At 46.3% G+C, this 20,618-nt stretch overlaps 1 protein-coding gene and 1 non-coding gene across 2 annotated transcripts; one reads left to right on the forward strand and one right to left on the reverse strand.

The window, feature by feature from the left end:
* Positions 1-1,549: 1,549 nt before the first annotated feature.
* TRNAG-UCC lies at positions 1,550-1,621 on the reverse strand. Its single transcript has one exon. It is a non-coding gene; the product is annotated as a tRNA-Gly (tRNA).
* Positions 1,622-3,759: 2,138 nt separating this feature from the next.
* On the forward strand, positions 3,760-14,082 carry REG4 (regenerating family member 4). Its single transcript, XM_037892440.1, has 3 exons — positions 3,760-3,846; positions 12,989-13,150; positions 13,903-14,082. The coding sequence occupies exons 1-3, from the start codon at positions 3,760-3,762 to the stop codon at positions 14,080-14,082; spliced, it is 429 nt and encodes a 142-aa protein (XP_037748368.1).
* Positions 14,083-20,618: the final 6,536 nt, after the last annotated feature.

The raw sequence follows: 20,618 nt of genomic DNA on the forward strand, positions 1-20,618 counted from the left end.
TGGGATGCATATGCACTAACTATGTTTAGCAAGCCATATTCAAAAGCCAGCCTGACCATCCTTAAGCTGATTCTATTTACTGTCAGCCTCTCTTTCCTTTATTTTACTGTCAAGGGCTACGCCTATTCCATGTCTCGAGTTGGAGCCCCCACAGCATTTTGTATTCTTCGCCTATTTCTTTCTTTCTTTTTCCCTTTTCTGTTTTGTTCCCTGGATGTATGCTCGCTGTGCCTTCCTCCTCTTCAGTGTCTCTGCTGGGTCCACGCTACAGCCAGTTAGTGTGCCGACATTCCAACTTGCCTGTCTGATCTTAGTTTTCTGGGGTAGCTTCGTTAGCTGCACACGTCCAAAGCTGTACCATAGCCCTGGGCAGCTTTCCACCACACTGGGGCGGGAGCACTGTGCATCGTTTCTAGAATACCCCTCATTTTCTTGATTCATTTCAGGACTCAGTGTCAATTTATGCAAATTTTTACAACCAGCTGCACAACCTGATGCCAACCTTCAACTGGGCTTGGAATTGGTTCTGGCAGAGGAAAAGTATTCACATGAAGTTCATGGATCTGGAAAAAGCCTCTGACTGAGTTCCAGGGGAAGTCCTCTGGTGGTGCCTGAGGGGGAAGATAGTGCAGAACTTGGTGCAGCTTATTGGAGCCAAATATGTCGGTGCAACACCAACAGTCAGAACTTCTGGTGCTGAAACACATGAACTATTATGAAAGGTTGGAGTGCAAAAAGGATCAGCGTAGAGCCCTTGTTTATCCTGGTCCTAGATACCCTCACAAGAAACATACAGAAGGAGGCACCTTGCTGCATGTTGTTTGAAACTGAAATTCTGTGCCGTGAGGAGAGGATCTTGATAAGTGGAGAGATGTGTTGGAGAAACATGAGCTCAAAATAAGCAGAGGAAAAACAGGGCAGGGTGTGTAATTTCAGTAATGTGAACACTGACGCATTCTCCCTGAAACTAGACTGGCAGACAGGACTGAAAATGCAAAGTTTCAAGTATCTGGGTTCCAGAATCTGGGTTAGTGAAGGAGAATAGTAGAGCTAGGATAATAAATGCCTGGCTCTAATGGAAAGAGATAAGCGGTGCAGAATGTGACAGGAAGAAACCAATAAGATTCATAGGGAAAGTCTACAAAACGGTGGTCCTTCCAGTTTTAATGTATGGCACTCAGTGTTGGGGAACAACGAGCAAATGATCCGGAGAAATTCAAATGCTGAGATGGACAAGTGGCGTAAGCAAGAAAGACTAGGTGGAGAATGTGTGTGTTACAGACATGCTGAAAGTAACACACACAAAAATGAGGGAGTGGAGGCTCAGATGGTTTGGTAATGTAGACTATCAGGGTTGCAAGGGACCTCAGGAGATCATCTAGTCCAACCCCCTGCTCAAAGCAGGACCAATCCCCAGTTTTTGCTCCAGATCCCTAAATGGCCCCCTCAAGGATTGAACTCACAACCCTGGGTTTAGTAGGCCAATGCTCAAACCACTGAGCTATCCCTCACCGCAAAATTAATTCCAGAGAAGGACAAAATGCATCCTTGCATTGGCCGGGAATCAAATCCAGGTCAACTGCTTGGAAGGCAGCTATGCTCACCACTATACCACCAATGCATCTCTACAGACCAGTCCTGACAACTACATGGGTAAAACAGCCCAGCAGATTAAGATTGATGGGGAAAAAGACAGAGGCTGACCCAACAAGAAGTGATGAGATGTTGTCATAAAGGAAGGCGTGTTAGCATGTAGTGTGATTGAGGAGATGGCACTTTTGAGGGAGAGGACTTGTAGAGTGGACCCCATTTGATGGGATTAACAGAAGGAAGAAAAAGAAGAGCCCTTCTTAGTTTGTTGGTGTAATGAGATTTCAGAATAAGGCGGAACTAATTTGTGGCTCAAATTCTGAAGTCAGGAATGTTCTGTATTCTAACAGGAACCCAAGGAAGCTGGGTCACCTATTCTGCAGACCTTTTTCAGAAAATAGTACAGAGTGTAATACACACATACACAATGTAATATATAGCCTGCATTCTTTTACTGTCTGTATTGCTAAAGTGGGAAAATTATATTCATATGATCTTGGCCTCCATGCATTGCAAAACAAAGTATTCAATGCTAAGGAAATATTGTTATATACACAACACAAATTCTAGTACACGACTGGCTCACTTGTCACGTGACTGTTTTCAACTAATGTTTGAAATTGGTGAATAATGCTCATTAATCATATCTCACATGAGAATGTCACTAATTTGGCTGCAGCTGAGATCGGGAAAAAATGATCACTGCTGAGCTATTCAGGAAGAAGAGATTAATTGGCATGTGGTGTCTGTTTGGCTGTACTTTGAGTGGCCCATCATACTACTTTTTCTGTATACTTATCTTGATCTCCATTATAGGTTAGGTTAATATGTATTGAAAAGTTGGTATTAAAGTGTCCCCTTGTGCTGATGTAATATAAACAATATGACATATTAAGTGAATCAGAGAAATTCTGGAAACAGACATAGAAAGCAACATACGCCGAAATCCATATATACCAACCACCACGTTAGTTAATATCTCCTGCAAAAGCCATTTCCTACCTCATATCAAGATTATGGAAAATAAGTAACTATGACTCAAATGAACTACTTCCTCAGGACTCCTCTATTCTGGGAAATACTCCCCAGGCACTCTCAGGTAAACCTGGTTAATATCAGTGTCAAAAGTTTTATGGGGAATTCACAATACTCTGGATGCAGAGGAAGAAATGATTCCAGGATCAATGTTTCTACAAAGTAGAATACTCCATACCTGCCCTTGCACACTCAATGCTTTGTAAAAATCTGGGGTGTTGATGTCAAGAAAAATTACTATAGAAAATGATGCATGAAATATGGTGTGACAATCAGCTACTATGGATTTAACTAAGGGATGATGGTAAACAATGATTTTGTACATTTTGAATTTAAGGTGCTACCCTTCTAATTAATGCAAGAGCCATATTCCAGAGGCTGGTTAATCAGGTATTACAAGAGTTCCAGGACTTTGCTATCGGTTAAGTAGATAACATTATATTTAGCAACACCAAGGAGGAGCACAAGTGGGGAAGGTATTGAGAAGCCTCAGGCAGGCAGGCCTTACACTCAAGATGTCAAAGTGTAGGCTGGTGCAGCAAAGATCACTTGCCTGGGTCTTTGGGTGGGCAGAGGCATACCTACCTAGCAGATGTGCTACCTAGCAAAAGCGATAGGTAAACTGAGTAAGTCGCAAGTTGCAAAGCTCAATCTTCACTTTCTAGAACAGTCTGTGAAGGTGTCATCTGATCCTGAAGATTTCCTGCATCTGCTATTCCATTTCAACCGTACAGTCAAGGCTGAGATGGCCTGGTCCACCCTACTTTGAATGTAATTGCTCATGTGGGCCTTTCTGACCACTAGGTCTATGTGCCCCAGCACACTTCTGAGGCCTCTTGCATGCTCAATTTCAAGCACAATCTTTCCGACACCATGGCCTTGTTCTTGCTGACAAGGAGTGTAAAACCAGCTTGAGATTCTGGTTGAGGGCTGTGCGGTCAGGAGAACTGGGCCTGGGGCACAATCCCTTGGTATCCTGGGTTCATCTGTGGAGTGGGGAGGGACAGGCGTAGATGGTGAAGGGAGACTGTCAGCGGAATGCTATGCTGGTGATTGTTGTTACCAGTCATGGGAAGGGCATGGGGCGGGGTACTGACCTGTGGGAGATAGTTGAAGGCAGACTTACAGAGAGTGATGGTGGATGATGATGATGAACTGGAGATAGATACTGACTGTGAAAATGAAAATGACAGCAGTGCAGTTCAGATGTTGGAGGGCAGGGTGTCCTAGGAGAGAGTGTGACTGGGTGACATGCTGCTTTTCAGTGATGCAGACCATGACCAGAAACCCCATGTGCACAACCTGAGGACTCACCCCTGAGTTATATGTGAATTCCAGACAGCAGGAATAATCCTCAACCTGCTCGTCTGGAATAGAAATGTAGGGTTGGGATGACTGTGACCTGGCCAGCTCCACGTTGGCCTTTTTGATTACAGCTGTGGCATCTGCTCACTTAACTGTGCTTCCCTTTGCCGGCATGGGTTCATTTCCTCACCATCCTGCAATTCTGAGACCAGTTTAATATCCGTGCTGTCGAAAGGAATGAGTCAAGATCACATTATCTAAAAATCCAACCAACTCAGTGTCTAGTGCCCAGATCCTCAACGGTATCCAGGCCCCTAACTCCCACTGGCTTCCTAAATACCTTTGAGGATTTGGGCTTGGGGCCCTAACACTGCAGTGCCTCCCCTACCAATGGCAACAGGGGCCACTGCTCAAATCAACACTATATTTCACTCTCTTCCACCAGTGTCTCTCTCAAACCCAACCCACCTGCAGCTCACCTAACGGGGGAGAGGAAGCCCAGCACAGTACGTTATGTGTCATTCTTCAGCTACACACCAAGATGTGGATTCCAGATATAGGGCACCAGGTCTTGAAACAGACAACTGCTTAGGATATAACAAAGCATGTTTGAATGTGTAGGTGGCACTGGTATCCCTGGAAGCATCAGGGAAATAGTAAATACCTCAGTGCAGTTTATATACTGGTGTATTGACGTCACTCTGAGCATCAAGTTGCACATACACATAAACTGCAAGTGTGTTTGCTTGGGGACACAGAAGAATGTATTTACTGCACTGATTGAGAACATTTTTCCATCCCGCAAAGGTTGGGAAATTTAACTGTGGCAACAATTCCCACAACAGTTCTATTTGAGCACGTTGACCTTGTATGTTAAAAGAGAGACACTATCAACTTCTAATTTTTGTTTTCAGGCTTCTTGTAGCCATGTTGTTCCCAGGATGTGAGAGACACAAAATAGGTGTAGTGATCTCTTTTACTGGACCAGCTTATGTTGGTGGAAGATACAAGCTTTTGAGCTAATGGGTTAAGGAAAGGAAATCGGAGTTTCTGAGGGCTAGTCTACATTAGAAGCACTACAGCGGTGCAGCGCGTCTGGTGAAACTCTGTGTCCACAGTGGAGAGCTCTCCTGTCAGCATAACAAAACCACTTCAGTGAGAGGTAGTATATCAGCAGGAGAAGCTCTCCCACTGGCATGCACTCTCCACTCCGGCACTGAGGCTGGTGTAACTTACGTCACTCAGAGGGGGTGACTTATTCACACCCCTGAGCGATATAATTTATACTGACATAACCTGTAGTGTTGACAAGCCCTGAGGTAAATACAAGTTGGGACAGACTATTAAACATAAGGGGTGATGCATGTTGTAGGAGGCCACTTGAAATGGAGTGGGAGGAAAAAGTTAGATTGTTACATAAAATGTTTTTGAAGTAGGCCAGTAAGAGCTAGCAGGTAGGTATCAGTTACATGTCTGTAACTAGCTGTGACGGGGTTGGGACTCACCAACACTGCACCTCCGGGAATTAGCTCAGTCCAGTGCGGAGTGCCCTCTGCTGGTAGTGTCCCATTCATCTCTCGCCCTGCTGGCATCCGGGTCCGCATTGCTCCTCGCTCAACAGCATCCTCTTCAGGACACTGCCCTCCGGCAGTGCCCACTGTTCCGGTCTAGCCCCCTTCCAGGAATCATAGAATATCAGGGTTGGAAGGGACCTCAGGAGGTCATCTAGTCCAACACCCTGCTCAAAGCAGGACCGAATCCTGATTAAATCATCCCAGCCAGGGCTTTGTCAAGCCGGACCTTAAAAATATCTAAGGAAGGCAATTCCACCACCTCCCTAGGTAATGCATTCCAGTGTTTCACCACCCTCATGAAAAAGTTTTTCCTAATATCCAACCTAAACCTCCCCCACCGCAACTTGAGACCATTACTCCTCGTTCTGTCATCTGCTACCATTGAGAACAGTCTAGAGCCATCCTCTTTGGAACCCCCTTTCAGGTAGTTGAAAGCAGCTATCAAATCCCCCCTCATTCTTCTCTTCCGAAGACTAAACATCCCCAGTTCCCTCAGCCTCTCCTCGTAACTCATGTGTTCCAGTCCCCTAATCATTTTTGTTGCCCTCCGCTGACTCTCTCCAATTTCTCCACATCCTTCTTGTAGTGTGGGGCCCAAAACTGGACACAGTACTCCAGATGAGGCCTCAGTGTCGAATAGAGGGGAACGATCAAGTCCCTCGATCTGCTGGCAATGCCCTTACTTATACATCCTAAAATGCCATTGGCCTTCTTGGCTACAAGGGCACACTGTTTACTCATATCCAGCTTCTCATCCACTGTCACCCCTAGGTCCTTTTCTGCAGAACTGCTGCCGAGCCATTCGGTCCCTAGTCTGTAGCGGTGCATTGGATTCTTCCATCCTAAGTGCAGGACTCTGCACTTGTCCTTGTTGAACCTCATCAGATTTCTTTTGGCCCAATCCTCCAATTTGTCTAGATCCCTCTGTGTCTTATCCCTACCCTCCAGCATATCTACCTCTCCTCCCAGTTTAGTGTCATCTGCAAGCTTGCTGAGGGTGCAATCCACACCATCCTCAGGATCATTTATGAAGATATTGAACAAAACTGGCCGCAGGACCAACCCTTGGGGCACTCCACTTGATACTGGCTGCCAACTAGACATAGAGCCATTGATCACTACCCGTTGAGCCCGACAAGCTAGCCAGCTTTCTATCCATCTTATAGTCCATTCATCCAGCCCATACTTCTTTAACTTGCTGGCAAGAATACTGTGGGAGACAGTGTCAAAAGCTTTGCTAAAGTCAAGGAACAACACGTCCGCTTTCCCCTCATCCACAGAGCCAGTTATCTCATCATAGAAGGCAATTAGATTAGGTCAGGCATGACTTGCCCTTGGTGAATCCATGCTGACTGTTCCTGATCACTTTCCTCTCCTCTAAGTGCTTCAGAATTGATTCCTTGAGGACCTGCTCCATGATTTTTCCAGGGACTGAGGTGAGGCTGACTGGCCTGTAGTTCCCAGGATCCTCCTTCTTCCCTCTTTTAAGGATGGGCACTACATTAGCCTTTTTCCAGTCATCCGGGACCTCCCCCGATCGCCATGAGTTTTCCAAGATAATGGCCAATGGCTCAGCAATTACGTCCGCCAACTCCTTTAGCACTCTCGGATGCAATGCATCCGGCCCCATGGACTTGTGCATGTCCAGCTTCTCTAAATAGTCCCAAACCACTTCTTTCTCCACAGAGGGCTGGTCACCTCCTCCCCATGCTGTGCTGCCCAGTGCAGTAGTCTGGGAACCGACCTTGTTCATGAAGACAGAAGCAAAAAAAAAAAAAAAAGTATTGAGTACATTAGCTTTTTCCACATCCTCTGTCACTAGGTTGCCTCCCTCATTCAGTAAGGGGCCCACACTTTCCTTGGCTTTCTTCTTGTTGCCAACATACTTGAAGAAACCCTTCTTGTTACTCTTAACGTCTCTTGCTAGCTGCACCTCCAGGTGTGATTTGGCCTTCCTGATTTCACTCCTGCATGCCCGAGCAATATTTTTTATACTCTTCCCTGGTCATTTGTCCAATCTTGCATTTCTTGTAAGCTTCTTTTTTGTATTTAAGATCAGCAAGGATTTCACTGTTAAGCCAAGCTGGTCGCCTGCCATATTTACTATTCTTTCTACACATCGGGATGGTTTGTCCCTGTAACCTCAATAAGGATTCTTTAAAATACAGCCAGCTCTCCTGGACTCCTTTCCCTCTCATGTTATTCTCCCAGGGGATCCTGCCCATCAGTTCCCTGAGGAAGTCAAAGTCTGCTTTTCTGAAGTCCAGGGTCCGTATTCTGCTGCTTTCTTTTCTTCCTTGTGTCAGGATCCTGAACTCGACCATCTCATGGTCACTGCCTCCCAGGTTCCCATCCACTTTTGCTTCCCCTACTAATTCTTTCCGGTTTGTGAGCAGCAGGTCAAGAAGAGCTCTGCCCCTAGTTTGTTCCTCCAGCACTTGCACCAGGAAATTGTCCCCTACATTTTCCAAAATCTTCCTGGATTGTCTGTGCACCGCTGTATTGCTCTCCCAGCAGACATCAGGGTGATTGAAGTCTCCCATGAGAACCAGGGTGTGCAATCTAGTAACTTCTGCGAGTTGCCAGAAGAAAGCCTCGTCCACCTGGTCTGGTGGCCTATAGTAGACTTCCACCACGACATCGCCCTTGTTGCTCACACTTCTAAACTTAATCCAAAGACTCTCAGGTTTTTCTGCAGTTTCATACTTGAGTTCTGAGCAGTCATACTGCTCTCTTACATACAGTGCAACTCCCCCACCTTTTCTGCCCTGCCTGTCTTTCCTGAACAGCTTATATCCATCTATGACAGTACCCCAGTCATGTGAGTTATCCCACCAAGTCTCTGTTATTCCAATCACATCATAATTCCTTGACTGTGCCAGGACTTCCAGTTCTCCCTGCTTGTTTCCCAGACTTCTTGCATTTGCGTATAGGCACTTGATAACCCACTGATCGTCCCTCTTTCTCAGTATGAGGCAGGAGCCCTCCCCTCTCGAGCGCTCCTGCTTCCTCCTGTTATCCCACTTCCCCACTTACCTCAGGGCTTTGGTCTCCTTCCCCCAGCGAACCTAGTTTAAAGCCCTCCTCACTAAGTTAGCCAGCCTGCTGCAAAGATGCTCTTCCTTCTCTTTGTTGGGCGGAGCCCATCTCTGCCTAGCACTCCTCCTTCTTGGAACACCATCCCATGGTCAAAGAATCCAAAGCCTTCTCTCCGACACCACCTGCATAGGAGTTTGGTGTTATCAGCAGTCCCCCATCTGCCCCTGCTGTAGTGGCCGGCTGCAGCCTCAGAGTCTAGCCCCGTCATAGCAGGGCCCAGCCACAGCCTGGATCAGGCCACATTCCTCTTCAGCCAGGTGTAGTACAAGGGGGGGGACCCAGGCCCACCCACTACTCTGGGCCCCAATCCAGGGACCTGTAGTGACAGCCTCCATACCCTCCTTCACTCCCCTCATCTGTCCGTCTTCCCTGGGTCCCTTCCCCTCGGACCCCTTGCACCCTCTAGGCCCTTTCCTTAGGGCCTGCAGCGTGGCAGGTATCAGGCTGGAGCTCTCCTCTGCTCCCCCGAGCCGAGCCGAGCCGAGCCGAGCCGAGCCGAGCCTGCCCTGCCCTGCCCTGCCCTGCCCTGCCCTGCCCTGCCCTGCCCTGCCCTGCCCTGCCCTGCCCTCAGGAGACAGACCTTCTCCCTTGAAGGTCTGGGAGAGACTCCCTGCTCCTCTCCTGGAAAGCCTTTATATAGAGCCTAGCCTGGCCCTGATTGGCTGCCCTATCCTCGGCACTGATTGGATCCCCCACAGGCCCTCTCTGATTGGCTGCTGCTCCATGCAGCCACTCTGGCCTTTTGCAGCCCAATCTAGCCTGTGGGTGGGGCACCGCCCCACCACACTAGCCATGAAACAAGTGTCCCTGTTAAATCCATGGTTTTTAGCGTCTAGCACATTATAAATTTAAGTTCCCAGGCTTTTCATTTGAAGGTGTTGTGCAAATTTCCTTTGACAATGGGTATTAAAAGATCAGATATGGAGTGATCGCTTTGTTAAAAGTGTTTGCCTACAGGTGATCTGGTGGCTTTGCCTATTATCATTTTTCTGTGTGAGTTCATTCAAGAGAATAGTGATTGTCTGCTTTCACCCACATAGTTGTTATTGGCACATTTAATGCACTGGATGAGGTACACCACATGCTGTGATAGGCATGTGTAGGACCCATTAGTCTTAAAAGGTGTGTTGTGGGGGTGATATTGATCATTGTAACAGTGGGGCTGTGTCTGCGGGTTTTGCATCTGTTGTTCCGGCAGGGTGTGGTGCTGCTGTGAGTTGGTATGTCCTAGTCTGTGGGGAGCTGGCTTCTGATGACGAGGTTGTTGAGGTTGGAGGGGTTGTTTCAAGGCCAGAAGAGAGGTTCAGGAAAGATTTTTCAGGATGTGGTCCCCATCAATTATGGGCTGTACCTGTTTGGTGATGTCCCGTGTATGGTTTCCAGTGTGGGATGATTGATGACAACTAGGGGTGTATGGTCAGTGTTTTTTTGTTTTGTTTTCTGTATTGAAGCAGGTTCTCCCTGGGTATTTGGGTGGCCCTTTCCATGATGTGATCTACATCTCTGGTGGCATGTCCTTGTTTAGTGAAGATTGTGTTAAGAGCGTTTAGGTGTATATCCCAGACTTTCTTTTCAGAGCATATTCTGTGGTATCTGAATGCCTGGCTGTGGATCAGATTTCTCGGTTTGCCTGGGTGGTTGCTGGATCTCTGGAGGTAAGTGTGGTGATCCGAGGGTTTCTCCTCTAATACTAAAAAGAAAAGGAGTACTTGTTGTCCTTCCTGCATTAAAACTCCTCCTATACCACACTCGGATGCATCTGTGGTTACAACAAAAGGTTGGTCAAAGTCCGGGGCCCTTAGTACAGGGTCAGACCTAAGGGCTGCCTTACGCTACTTAAAAGCTTTCTGACACTTTTCAGTCCACTGAACTGCATTTGGCTGCTTTTTTCTGGTTAGGTCAGTCAGTGGGGTGGCAATTTGGCTGTAGTGTGCTACAAATCATCTGTAATACCCAGCCAGGCCCAAGAAGGATTGGACCTGCTTCTTTGACTTACGGATAGGCCAATTTTGAATAGCATTTACTTTAGCCTGTAGGGGGTTGATAGTTCCTTGACGCACCTGGTGTCCAAGGTACATTACTCTGTTTAGGCCAATGTGACATTTTTTGGCCTTCACAGTTAATCCTGCCTCTCTTATGCGCTGGAAGACAGCTTGGAGGTGTTCCAGGTGTTCTGCCCATGAATCTGAGACTATAGCCACATCATTAAGGTAGGTGACTGCAAATTCCACAAAACCAGCCAGAAGGTTATCTACCAGTCTCTGGAAGGTGGCAGCTGCATTTCTCAGTCGGAAAGGGAGCACATTAAATTCATACAGCCCTACATGGGTGATGAAACCTGACTTTTTCTTGGATGGGTTATCTAGCGGCACTTGCCAGTACCTCTTAGTTAAGTTTAAGGTGGAGATGAATTGGGCATGTCCCAGTTTCTCCAATAGCTCCTCTGTGCATGGCATTGGATAGTTCTCTGGGTAAGTTACAGCATTTAGGTGACAGTAGACCACACAAAAGTGGATTTTCCCATCTGGTTTGGGAACCAGAACCACTGGAGAGGCCCATGCACTCTCAGAGGAGCGGATGACACCCATCAGTAACATGTCCTGGATCTCCCTTTTTATCATGGTTTTGGCTTGAGGAGCCGTCCAGTACGGTTGGGCTCTAATTGGGTGAGCATCACCTGTGTCAATGGAGTGGTACACCCATTCTGTTCATCCTGGGGTGGCTGAAAACATTGATGGAAAGCTGGTGCACAGCTCCTGGATTTGCTGTCACTGCTTACGCCCAAGCGTTATGGAAAGGCTCACCTCTTCTACACCACTGTTGCTTTTCCCTTCATAGTAGAATCCTTCAGGCCACTCAGCGTCATCTCTCTCCTAGGCTGTATACTGGAGAACCTTGATTTCTCAGGAAGAAAAGGGCTTTAGAGAATTAACATGATATACTTTAGGTTTTAGGGTAGGATCTGGGAACACTAGGAGGTAATTAATAGCTCCCAGGCACTCTCGGACCATAAATGGCCCCTCCCATGACGCTTCCATCTTATTGGCCTGGAGTGCTTTCAGAACCATGACTTGGTCACCTACTCTGAAGGAACGCTCTCTGGCATGTTCATCATACAAGGCCTTTTGCTCTTGTTGAGCATCCTGTAGGTTTTTTTGAGCAAGGGCTAGAGAGTCTTTGAGGGTGTTCTGCAGGTTGGTTACAAAGTCCAAAATGTTAGTTCCTGGAGAAGATGTAACCCCCTCCCATTGCTGCTTCACCAACTGTAATGGCCCCTTAACTTCGTGGCCATAAACAAGTTCAAAGGGTGAAAACCCCAAACTGGGATGTGGTACAGCCCTGTAAGCAAACAGCAACTGCTGCAACACCAGGTCCCAATCATTGGAGTGCTCGTTCACAAATTTACGTATCATGGCCCCCAGAGTTCCATTAAACTTCTCCTCCAGGCCATTTGTTTGACGGTGGTAAGGGGTGGCAACCAAGTGGTTTACCCCGTGAGCTTCCCAAAGACGTTCCATGGTCCCTGCCAGGAAGTTAGTTTCCGAATCCGTAAGGATTTCAGAGGGCCAACCTACCCTGGCAAAAATGTCTGTCAATGCCTGGCTCATGCTTTTAGCCCTAGTGTGGCTTAGAGCTACTGCTGCCAGCCATCGGGTGGGAAAATCCATGAAAGTCAGTATGTACAGCTTTCCTCTGGGTGTCTTCACTGTGAGCTGTCCCTATTCTGGGAGTGAATAAAGGATCTGAGTCACCAGGGATGTTGCTTGTCAATAGAACTGAATAAATAATTGGTGCCAAATACTATATTTGATTAATTTCATCTCTTCTTCTGTTCCCAAATTGTCTATGAACAGATTGCAATTTTCTTAATGTAATTAATTGTTCAAATTTATGCACCAGATACTTTCTCTGAATCCTCCTTTGTCAGATGCTTTTGTGAGAGCAGTTCAGTTTGTTTTGTTTGTCAAACATAGACCCCGTGATGTTTGTGTTCCCTGTTTGAATGAGCCAGACTCTTGCAATAAGGTTTCTACTGTGTTTGTGTTTATGACTCAAAATCCACATTCCAGGAATATTCTCCAATATTACCTTAAACAAGACATTTCTGGTACTCTCAACTTGCTGGGCTCTTCGTGGGAAACAAACACAAAAGGAATGAAATAAAAAAAATGTGATCAAAAATAGGAAAATAGTCTAGAGAATTTTTTTTTTTACAGTTCTCACATAGCTGTACTGCTCAATATGTTACCCTAATGCCTTAGTGTACTGTAATAGGAGACATACACAACTATGTTTTTCTCTAGCACCTTTTCTGTCAAATCACAGTTCAGGACAATGTAATCCTCCGTTCTCTCTGTTACTCAGACAATGAGCAGACATGACAGATAAAGACATCTTTCTCCTCTGTGTTTCTTGAATTTAAAGCAGGTGCCAGTTCCAGAGAGAACTACTTGTGTGCCCAAGGGTCTTGTGAGGAGGGCTGGGTGCAGTACCAAAGTGCCTACTACAGAGCAGTGATGCAACCAAAGCGCTGGCCAGAAGCAGAGGTAAGCATTGTATCTTGAGCCATATCCACTGTATGTCTCAAATGTAGAGGGAGAGGGGCACAGAGGGGGTGAGAGAAGTAGAGAGAGATTTTATGCTTTGTCAGTAAGCATTCTTGCTAGACACGGCTTTGCCAAGATTCCTGTTGTTGGACTAAAGATGAAAGCATGACCTACTGGACTTTAAAGTTAGCAAAAAAGACCCTCACTGTCCCTTTTCACCTTGTCCTTTGGAAACCATTTCCCACCTGCAGTCTCCTTGTGTGGATGGCTTGTTGTTATACTCTGAACAAATTGGGCCCAAACATCCTCAGGTCAACATATAGGATTAATGTAATGAACCATTCTGTGGCCTACCCTGGTGTAACTTGGTGTAATTCTATGGTAGTGTGGCCTCTCCGTGAGCTTGTATAACTGTGCGCATGCACAACTGCCATTGTCTGGGGATATGGTCTCAGGTGATCTATGTCATCATATGGGAGTGTGGACCCACACAACCTGGGCTATATGGGATAAAAAAAGCCATAAAAAACCATGGCTTCATGTGACCTTCTAGGGTTTCATGAAAGCCTGTCATTTGTCTGTGGCCCTATGTCTCCATGTGAATCCATGCATGAGTGCTGGATTGAGACCATAAGGACCGCAAGCCTTGCCTGACTGTGTGTGATTGTGGCCTCTCTTCTCCTCATGTGACCATGGGTGAGCATGGCCTTCTGAGACTAACTGTTCAGTCTCTCCTTGGGGATTTGTTTCAGGCATTTTGCCAGGCATATTTGCAGAATGCCCACTTGGCCTCCATCCACACGGCGGAAGAAAACAACTTTATTTTCATTCTGAGGGGGAAACTCCAGGACTATCACTCTGGGAAAGCTTACTGGATTGGAGCTCATGATTTATTTAGAGTACTAAAAGCACTGCCTTACCCAGCCACCTAAGGAAATACTCCCTGTACCTAACTTTCCAAATTTATATATGTGAATTTGAGGCTGGTGAAAAATGTCAGCCTAAGTGTGTATTTATCAACATGCTGGGAAGAAGCAGAGCAAGCTTCCCCCACCCCATTCCTCCTTAGTGTTACCATGCCTTCCTTAGTCATCCATTAGTCAAGCTAGACAGATGCAACTCTTTTAATCTTTCCTTGTAAACCATTCTTCCCAGCCTCTTGATCATTTTAATTACTCTTTCCTTCCTTTTCTTCTGTTTGTCAAAATATTTCTAAGAATGAGGTCCCCAGAACTGCAAAGAGCCATTTAGACAAGGACGGTTACCTCCCTGTTCTACAATATGATGGTTCTCCATACATAGCCCAAACGTGGACAGGCTCTTTTTGTAGTTGTATCGCCTGGCAAACTCATGCCTAATTTACTGGCCACTATCACCCCTTGCTATTAGTTACTGCGTCTCAGGCTTCTCACTCCCAGTGACTATCTCTGTTTCTAATAGGTTTGTCCCCACTTATATGACATGTATTTTTCCAAGTTGAATCCTGGAAGGGAGCTTAGTATCATCTGAACATTTAATCTACTATTAATTATTATTATTTAAGATCTTAATGAAGACCTTAAGCAAGGGTGAAGGTCTTAAGCAAGAATGAAGATCTTAAGCAAGACCTGGTTCCAAAAACTGCCTCCAATACCCTACCAGATACTTCTCCCATTCCCAATACATTATTGTTAACCTTTGTTTTTGGACCATCAGCCAGTTTTCAGTTCATATTAGTAATACAAATTAATAATAATGTGTATAGCATTTTGCTTTCAAAAGTGTTTTACAAACATTAATTAATGCTTTTATCCAAGCCAATCTGAATGAATTTTGAGTAAGATTTTATGAGACACCACATCTGATGCGTTATTGAAATCCACTCACGCTGCATTCCTATCTCTCACTAATTTTGTACTGCTAGATTTCTAAATTTTTGTAATTCTTAAGTCAATTAGAAATTGTAGTTGACTTTTAATTCTTAACTTTGTATTTCCTACTTTTTTATGGCTTGATTGATGAGAGCAACCATAACTCATTTGAACAACATATTTTGTTTCTGAATATTTCAGAAACATCCCCGTGCTGCCTATTGCTCATGATTCCATTATCCATTAGCAACCCAGCTTTGCCCAACAAATGTGTCTCCTGTTGACTTCAGTAGCAGGCATGCTTGTGTAACTGGGCACAGAACGGGGAGCTGTGCATATTCAGAGATTTTTTTTCCCCTCACTATTTGTCCAAAACTGTCAGCTTCCTTTCCTCTTGTCCTTAGCTAACCAGAGAGCCACTCTCAATTCTATCAAGGGAAGAGGAGATGCCCAAAGTTATCTTCCCTTAAAGATTAGTTCTTGAGTGAACTGAGTTTTAAATGCAGCCTGTTTAGGGCATGGTGTGAACATATGAGAGGAGACATGGGGTCAGGACTGAACAGGGATCTGCATCAGTCTACTCACACCAGAACCATCACCTCGGTATCAGAGCATCAGATACATCTATTGCATTGAAGGTCCCTCTCCCCTTCCTGGTGCTGTAGGACCTCTTGAATTTTGGTTTGGTTTGAAATACATTATGCTGGGGGAGTTACTGAGGGAAAGCAAAGTCAAAGAAATGGGGTTTACATTTCATCCCAAGGCACTGAGGTCCGTGGTCACTCTGATCTCTTCCTGGAGCAAGACCCATAGTCATGGGCTAGCCCTGTCAAGCACTCTTTATTATTGTTGATCATCTAAAACGTTTTCATCCCATCTACTTCCGGTGCCATCACGTGGAATGATTATTCTGCTGGATTTGCTTTCCCCTTTATCTGCAAATACAACCTGCTGAACAGGTAAACCTGCAGTGACTGGGACATGGGGGGTCAGGCCTAGTAGTGAGGGCAGGAGTCAATTCTAGTCATCAGAGCCAAAGGTCAGATCCAAAAACAGCATCAGAGACAGAGTTAGATGCCAAGCCAGGGGTCAGAGCTGGAGACAGTGTCACGAGTAAGGCATAGGAGAAGAGACCTGGAGTAAGGCAGGACAGCAGGAACTGGGAATAGATGGGAGTCTGTGACAGGAGGACAGGAACCAAGAGCAGGCAGGAATCAGGTGAGTAGAAACAGTCAGCCAGAGAATCCTCTAGTTGCTCAGAGAACTTCCTGTGGAACTTCCTGGTTTATATAGAGCTCCACAGCTAATCAGGGGTGCTGGATGGGGGGGAGGGATAGCTCAATGGTTTGAGCATTGCCCTGCTAAACCCAGGGATGTGGGGGCAAAAATTGGGGAATGGTCCTGCTTTGAGCAGGGGGTTGGACTAGATGACCTCCTGAGGTCCCTTCCAACCCTGATATTCTATAATTCTATGATGTTTCCTCCAATCAGGAGCTTCAGGGGTGGGGCCCTCTGCGACCTAGCACTTCATTGGTTCCCTTCTCTGGTTACTCAAGTGAGCTGCTCGATGTTGATCGTGGTCTGAGCACAGCCTGGGGACTCATGGGCCCAGGTTCAAGGCCCATGAGCTCTCGCTTCACTGATGGCAGCACCAGAGCTGGCAAATGGCTTGGGAGTGGGCCACATTGACAGCCTGGAGAATTAGGCCCCATGTTTCTCCTTCCTGCTTCTGCTCCTTGCCTCACCTCTGACCCTAAAGCACCTCTGAGAGGGGTAGGAGGATAGTTTGGTCTTTGTGGCCCATCAGCCCTCTGTCTTTCTGCAGAGACTGTCCCCAAAGGAAGTACTTGATCCCGTTGTGGCAGTTTGTGTAATACAGGCAGGAGGCCACAAAGAAAAGGACTAAGACCAACAACTCATTTCACACTGGCCACCGAACAACCGCCAAATGATAACAAAATTGGTCACAGACCAGATCTGAACTGGTGGCCTCAGTGTGAAAGACTTGGCCTCTCATTTCTGTTGTCCCAAGTTGCCCAAGCCCTGCTCTGAACCCTCTTGTGTTTGGACAGTGATATGTCTGTGTAGTACATTGTGATAACCATATGGTGCATCTCACACAACTGAGTTCATGCAACTCCAGCTTTGGCAACATCAGCCGCTAATTCAATGTGGAGAAGAAGTGCCAGCCCTCTTCCTGTGTTGAGGCTGCGGGATTCCATGTATCTTCTGCCTGTACCTGCACAGATTCCCTTCACCCACACTCCACACACAATGGATAGGGCCAATCACCACATCCCTTGCAAATAAGTAAGGACAGTCACCCCCATTCACAAACACATGCACACACAGAGAGCTATATAGGGAATAACCTTCCCCCCCACATATACTAGAACATAAGAATGGCCATACTGGGTCAGACCAAAGGTACATCTAGCCCAGTATCCTGTCTTCCAACAGTGGCCAATGCCAGGTGCCCCAGAGGGAAGGAGCAGAACAGGTAATCATCAAGTGATCCATCCCCTGTTGCCCATTCCCAGCTTTTGGCAAACAGAGACTAGGGACACCATCCCTGCCCATCCTGGCTAATAGCCATTGATGGACCTATCCTCCATGAACTTATCTAGGTCTTTTTTGAACCCTGTTATAGTCTTGGCCTTCACAACATCCTTGGCAAGGAGTTCCATGGGTTGACTGTGCGTTGTATGAAAAAATACTTCCTTTTGTTTGTTTTAAACCTACTACCTATTAATTTCATTTGATGACCCCTAGGCTTTGTGTTATGAGAAGGAGTAAAGAACACTTCCTTATTTACTTTCTCCACACCAGTCATGATTTTATAGCCCTCTATCATATCCCCCTTAGTTGGCTTTTTTCCAAACTGAAAAGTCCCCGTCTTATTAATCCCTCCTCATATGGAAGCTGTTCCATACACCTAATAGTTTTTGTTGCCCTTTTCTGAACCTTTTCCAAGTCTGATATATCTTTTTTGAGATGGGGTGACCACATCTGCATGCAGTATTCAAGATGTGGGTGTACCATGGATTTATATAGAGGCAATATGATATTTTCTGTCTTATTATCTATCCCTTTCTTAATGATTCCCAACTAGATGTGGAGAATCTCCTCTGGCAATGGAGCTTGACATTCAACAGCAGAGAGCTTTATCCTGAGCTGGAATGGAGGCTGATCTCCATCAGGGGATCAGGAGGCTGATCTCCATCAAAGTCCCTTGGACGCATGGCCAAGGCCCCTTGAAATGAGAATCCCAAATATTTGGTGGACTGAGATTCAGAATGAAATTTAAAATCCCACTAACATCTGGAGAACCCAGATCTCCTGAGTCCCAGGTAGTACCTCAGCCATAAATTTCAAAGGTGCACATCTTATTAAGTTACTTTTAACAAAAAATAAACTGCCCTTGCCCCCACCATTGTCCACATGCCCCAGCCAGTCTGTGCCCCCACAGCTAACCAAGCGTTCCATTCTTATTCTGCTCTGCCCAGCCCAGACACAGAGAGATGCTCCATCCCCACCCAAAAAGGGTGAAAAATAAAAGGTCTCTGAGATGATGCCTGTGCAGCTGAACTCTGTAAAAACAATGGCATCTCCTGCCCCAGGCAGTCCTATGGGCTGGACATTTTATTTTCCAAAACCCACTTAAAAGAAGCCCTGCCTCATTCTGACCAGCTGGCCTAGCTGAGTCCCATGTGGGTTATTGAAAATGAAAAAGAATTCAAAGCACGTTGAGTTTACCAGCGTAGATGGCCATTAATTAAGCTTCTCAATCCTGTGGAGATGGGATACAAAGGGATCGCTTCCCCCCACACCCTGCCCCGGCCTTGGACACAACAGCTGGTTGACTGGGCAGGACATGAAGAATCCTATAGCCAATGGAAATCTCAGTGTACATGGAATGGAATTTGCAGCGCTGGGCTTGGCCAGGACGCCACGGTGGATCCCTGAATCCCCAGTTCCTACAAACAATGTGCCTCGATCTTTATTAACTGCATGTGACTGGGAATTGTTGTTTCCAAAATGTGTGAATGCTTGAAAATTATCAGCATAGAGGTGACAATCTAATTGTCCCCCATGGGGAGATGTTTCACCCCCTCACACATCTCTGGGGAGCAGCAGGGGCTGGCGAACAGCAGCACATCGCCATGTCAGCCGCGCCAGTTACTAACTCTCCAACATGTTCCAGCACGGCATCCTGTCACAAGGACTCAGAGCACTTTACCAAGGGAGGCCAAAGGGTCAGTATTATTAGCTCCATTTCACAGAGAGGAAAACTGAAACAGAGAGAAAAGGGACCCACCCAAAGACTGAATCAACAGCAGAGCCAGGAATAGAACCCAGGAGTTCTAGCTCCTAGGCCCTTGCTCTAACCATTAGATAATCCTGCTTCTCTGGACAGCTGCATGTCTTGTTCTGAAACCAATAACCAAGCAACAGAGGATCCAGATTGGGCTGGCTGAGCAGATCAAAACTCAGCTCAGCCGGGACTTTCATGTCTCTGACTGACCTCATCCCAGGACACAATGCAACAATGCTGTGATTTCAGCAGCTTATGCACAATTGCTGCCTAGAAACCACAACACATATTTGCCCCAGATAGCTACACAGACTGGTGAATGCAGGGAAGATGGTGCACAGTCATTCAAGGACCAGACTGGGACCACAGGGAGTCATGCATGAAGAGAAAAAGACCAGCAGGAGCACACAGTGAGAAGAACAGGATCACAAGGGATTGCATAGTGAGGAGGTCACAGTTCCTGAGGTAACAGCACCTCTGACCCCATCCTGGCCTCCTTGAGGGCACCCTGCTCAGGACTTAGGCCTCTAGCTGTCACCTATCTTAGGGTGGGAAGCTGCATTCCTCTCCTTCCAGACCAAGGATTTAGGCTGTAATTCCTCCTGCTCTTCATTGTGATTATCTTAGCAAGCCTGAGGTTAGTTCAGAGCCTGCCATCCTGCTGTCTCCAAGGCAATGACAGGGTTAACCAGTGACCAGCCAGCCTTTATACAGCAGAGTATTTATTCAGAACAAAAACATTACAGACAACACATCTTTGGACAACAAAAAACAGCTTATGAGCCGGAGCCTGCCTCTCGTACCAGGTGTCACCCCTCTTCTGCTTGGAGACCCAGCCCTTCCAACCCCTTCAGTAGGGTCTGTCCCTCTGGGGCACAGTGTCATGTCAGTTCTTGGCTCCAGTAAGTGACCCCTCTCCATGTCAAGCTTCCACTTTATACAAGTCTCAGTTCTCTGTCTGCTGGGCTTCTTGAACTCAATCAAAACCAGGATATGCAATCCTCCCCACCCTCATGGTGTTACTTCTGCAGACTGAGATCTAGAGACTTAGAGATCTGCCGTAATTACTCACCCCCACCCCATAACATTAGCTCCTGATAGTTCATTCATGGCTTAGGTGACTTCCGCCTAGACACTGTATTGCTTGTCTTGTTTCCAGAAAAGAAATTAACCCAGTCCCTCCTAGTGGGTAACAATATAAGGGGAGAGGGGAAACTGACTCATACCTATTTTTCCATAAAAATGAAAAGGAGTACTTGTGGCACCTTAGAGACTAACCAATTTATTTGAGCATAAGCTTTCG

The sequence above is a fragment of the Chelonia mydas genome, chromosome 1 (genome assembly GCF_015237465.2).
Source record: "Chelonia mydas isolate rCheMyd1 chromosome 1, rCheMyd1.pri.v2, whole genome shotgun sequence".
NCBI lineage: Eukaryota > Metazoa > Chordata > Testudines > Cheloniidae > Chelonia > Chelonia mydas.

What these genes read in the sequence shown, in the direction of transcription:
- REG4 (XM_037892440.1), top strand. Translation starts at nt 3,760, where the DNA reads ATGGTGGATGATGATGATGAACTGGAGATAGATACTGACTGTGAAAAT. An exon ending in TTCAGATGTTGGAGGGCAGG is followed by an intron (nt 3,847 to 12,988) that starts GTGTCCTAGGAG and finishes CAGACATGACAG; the next exon opens with ATAAAGACATCTTTCTCCTC. An exon ending in AGCGCTGGCCAGAAGCAGAG is followed by an intron (nt 13,151 to 13,902) that starts GTAAGCATTGTA and finishes GATTTGTTTCAG; the next exon opens with GCATTTTGCCAGGCATATTT.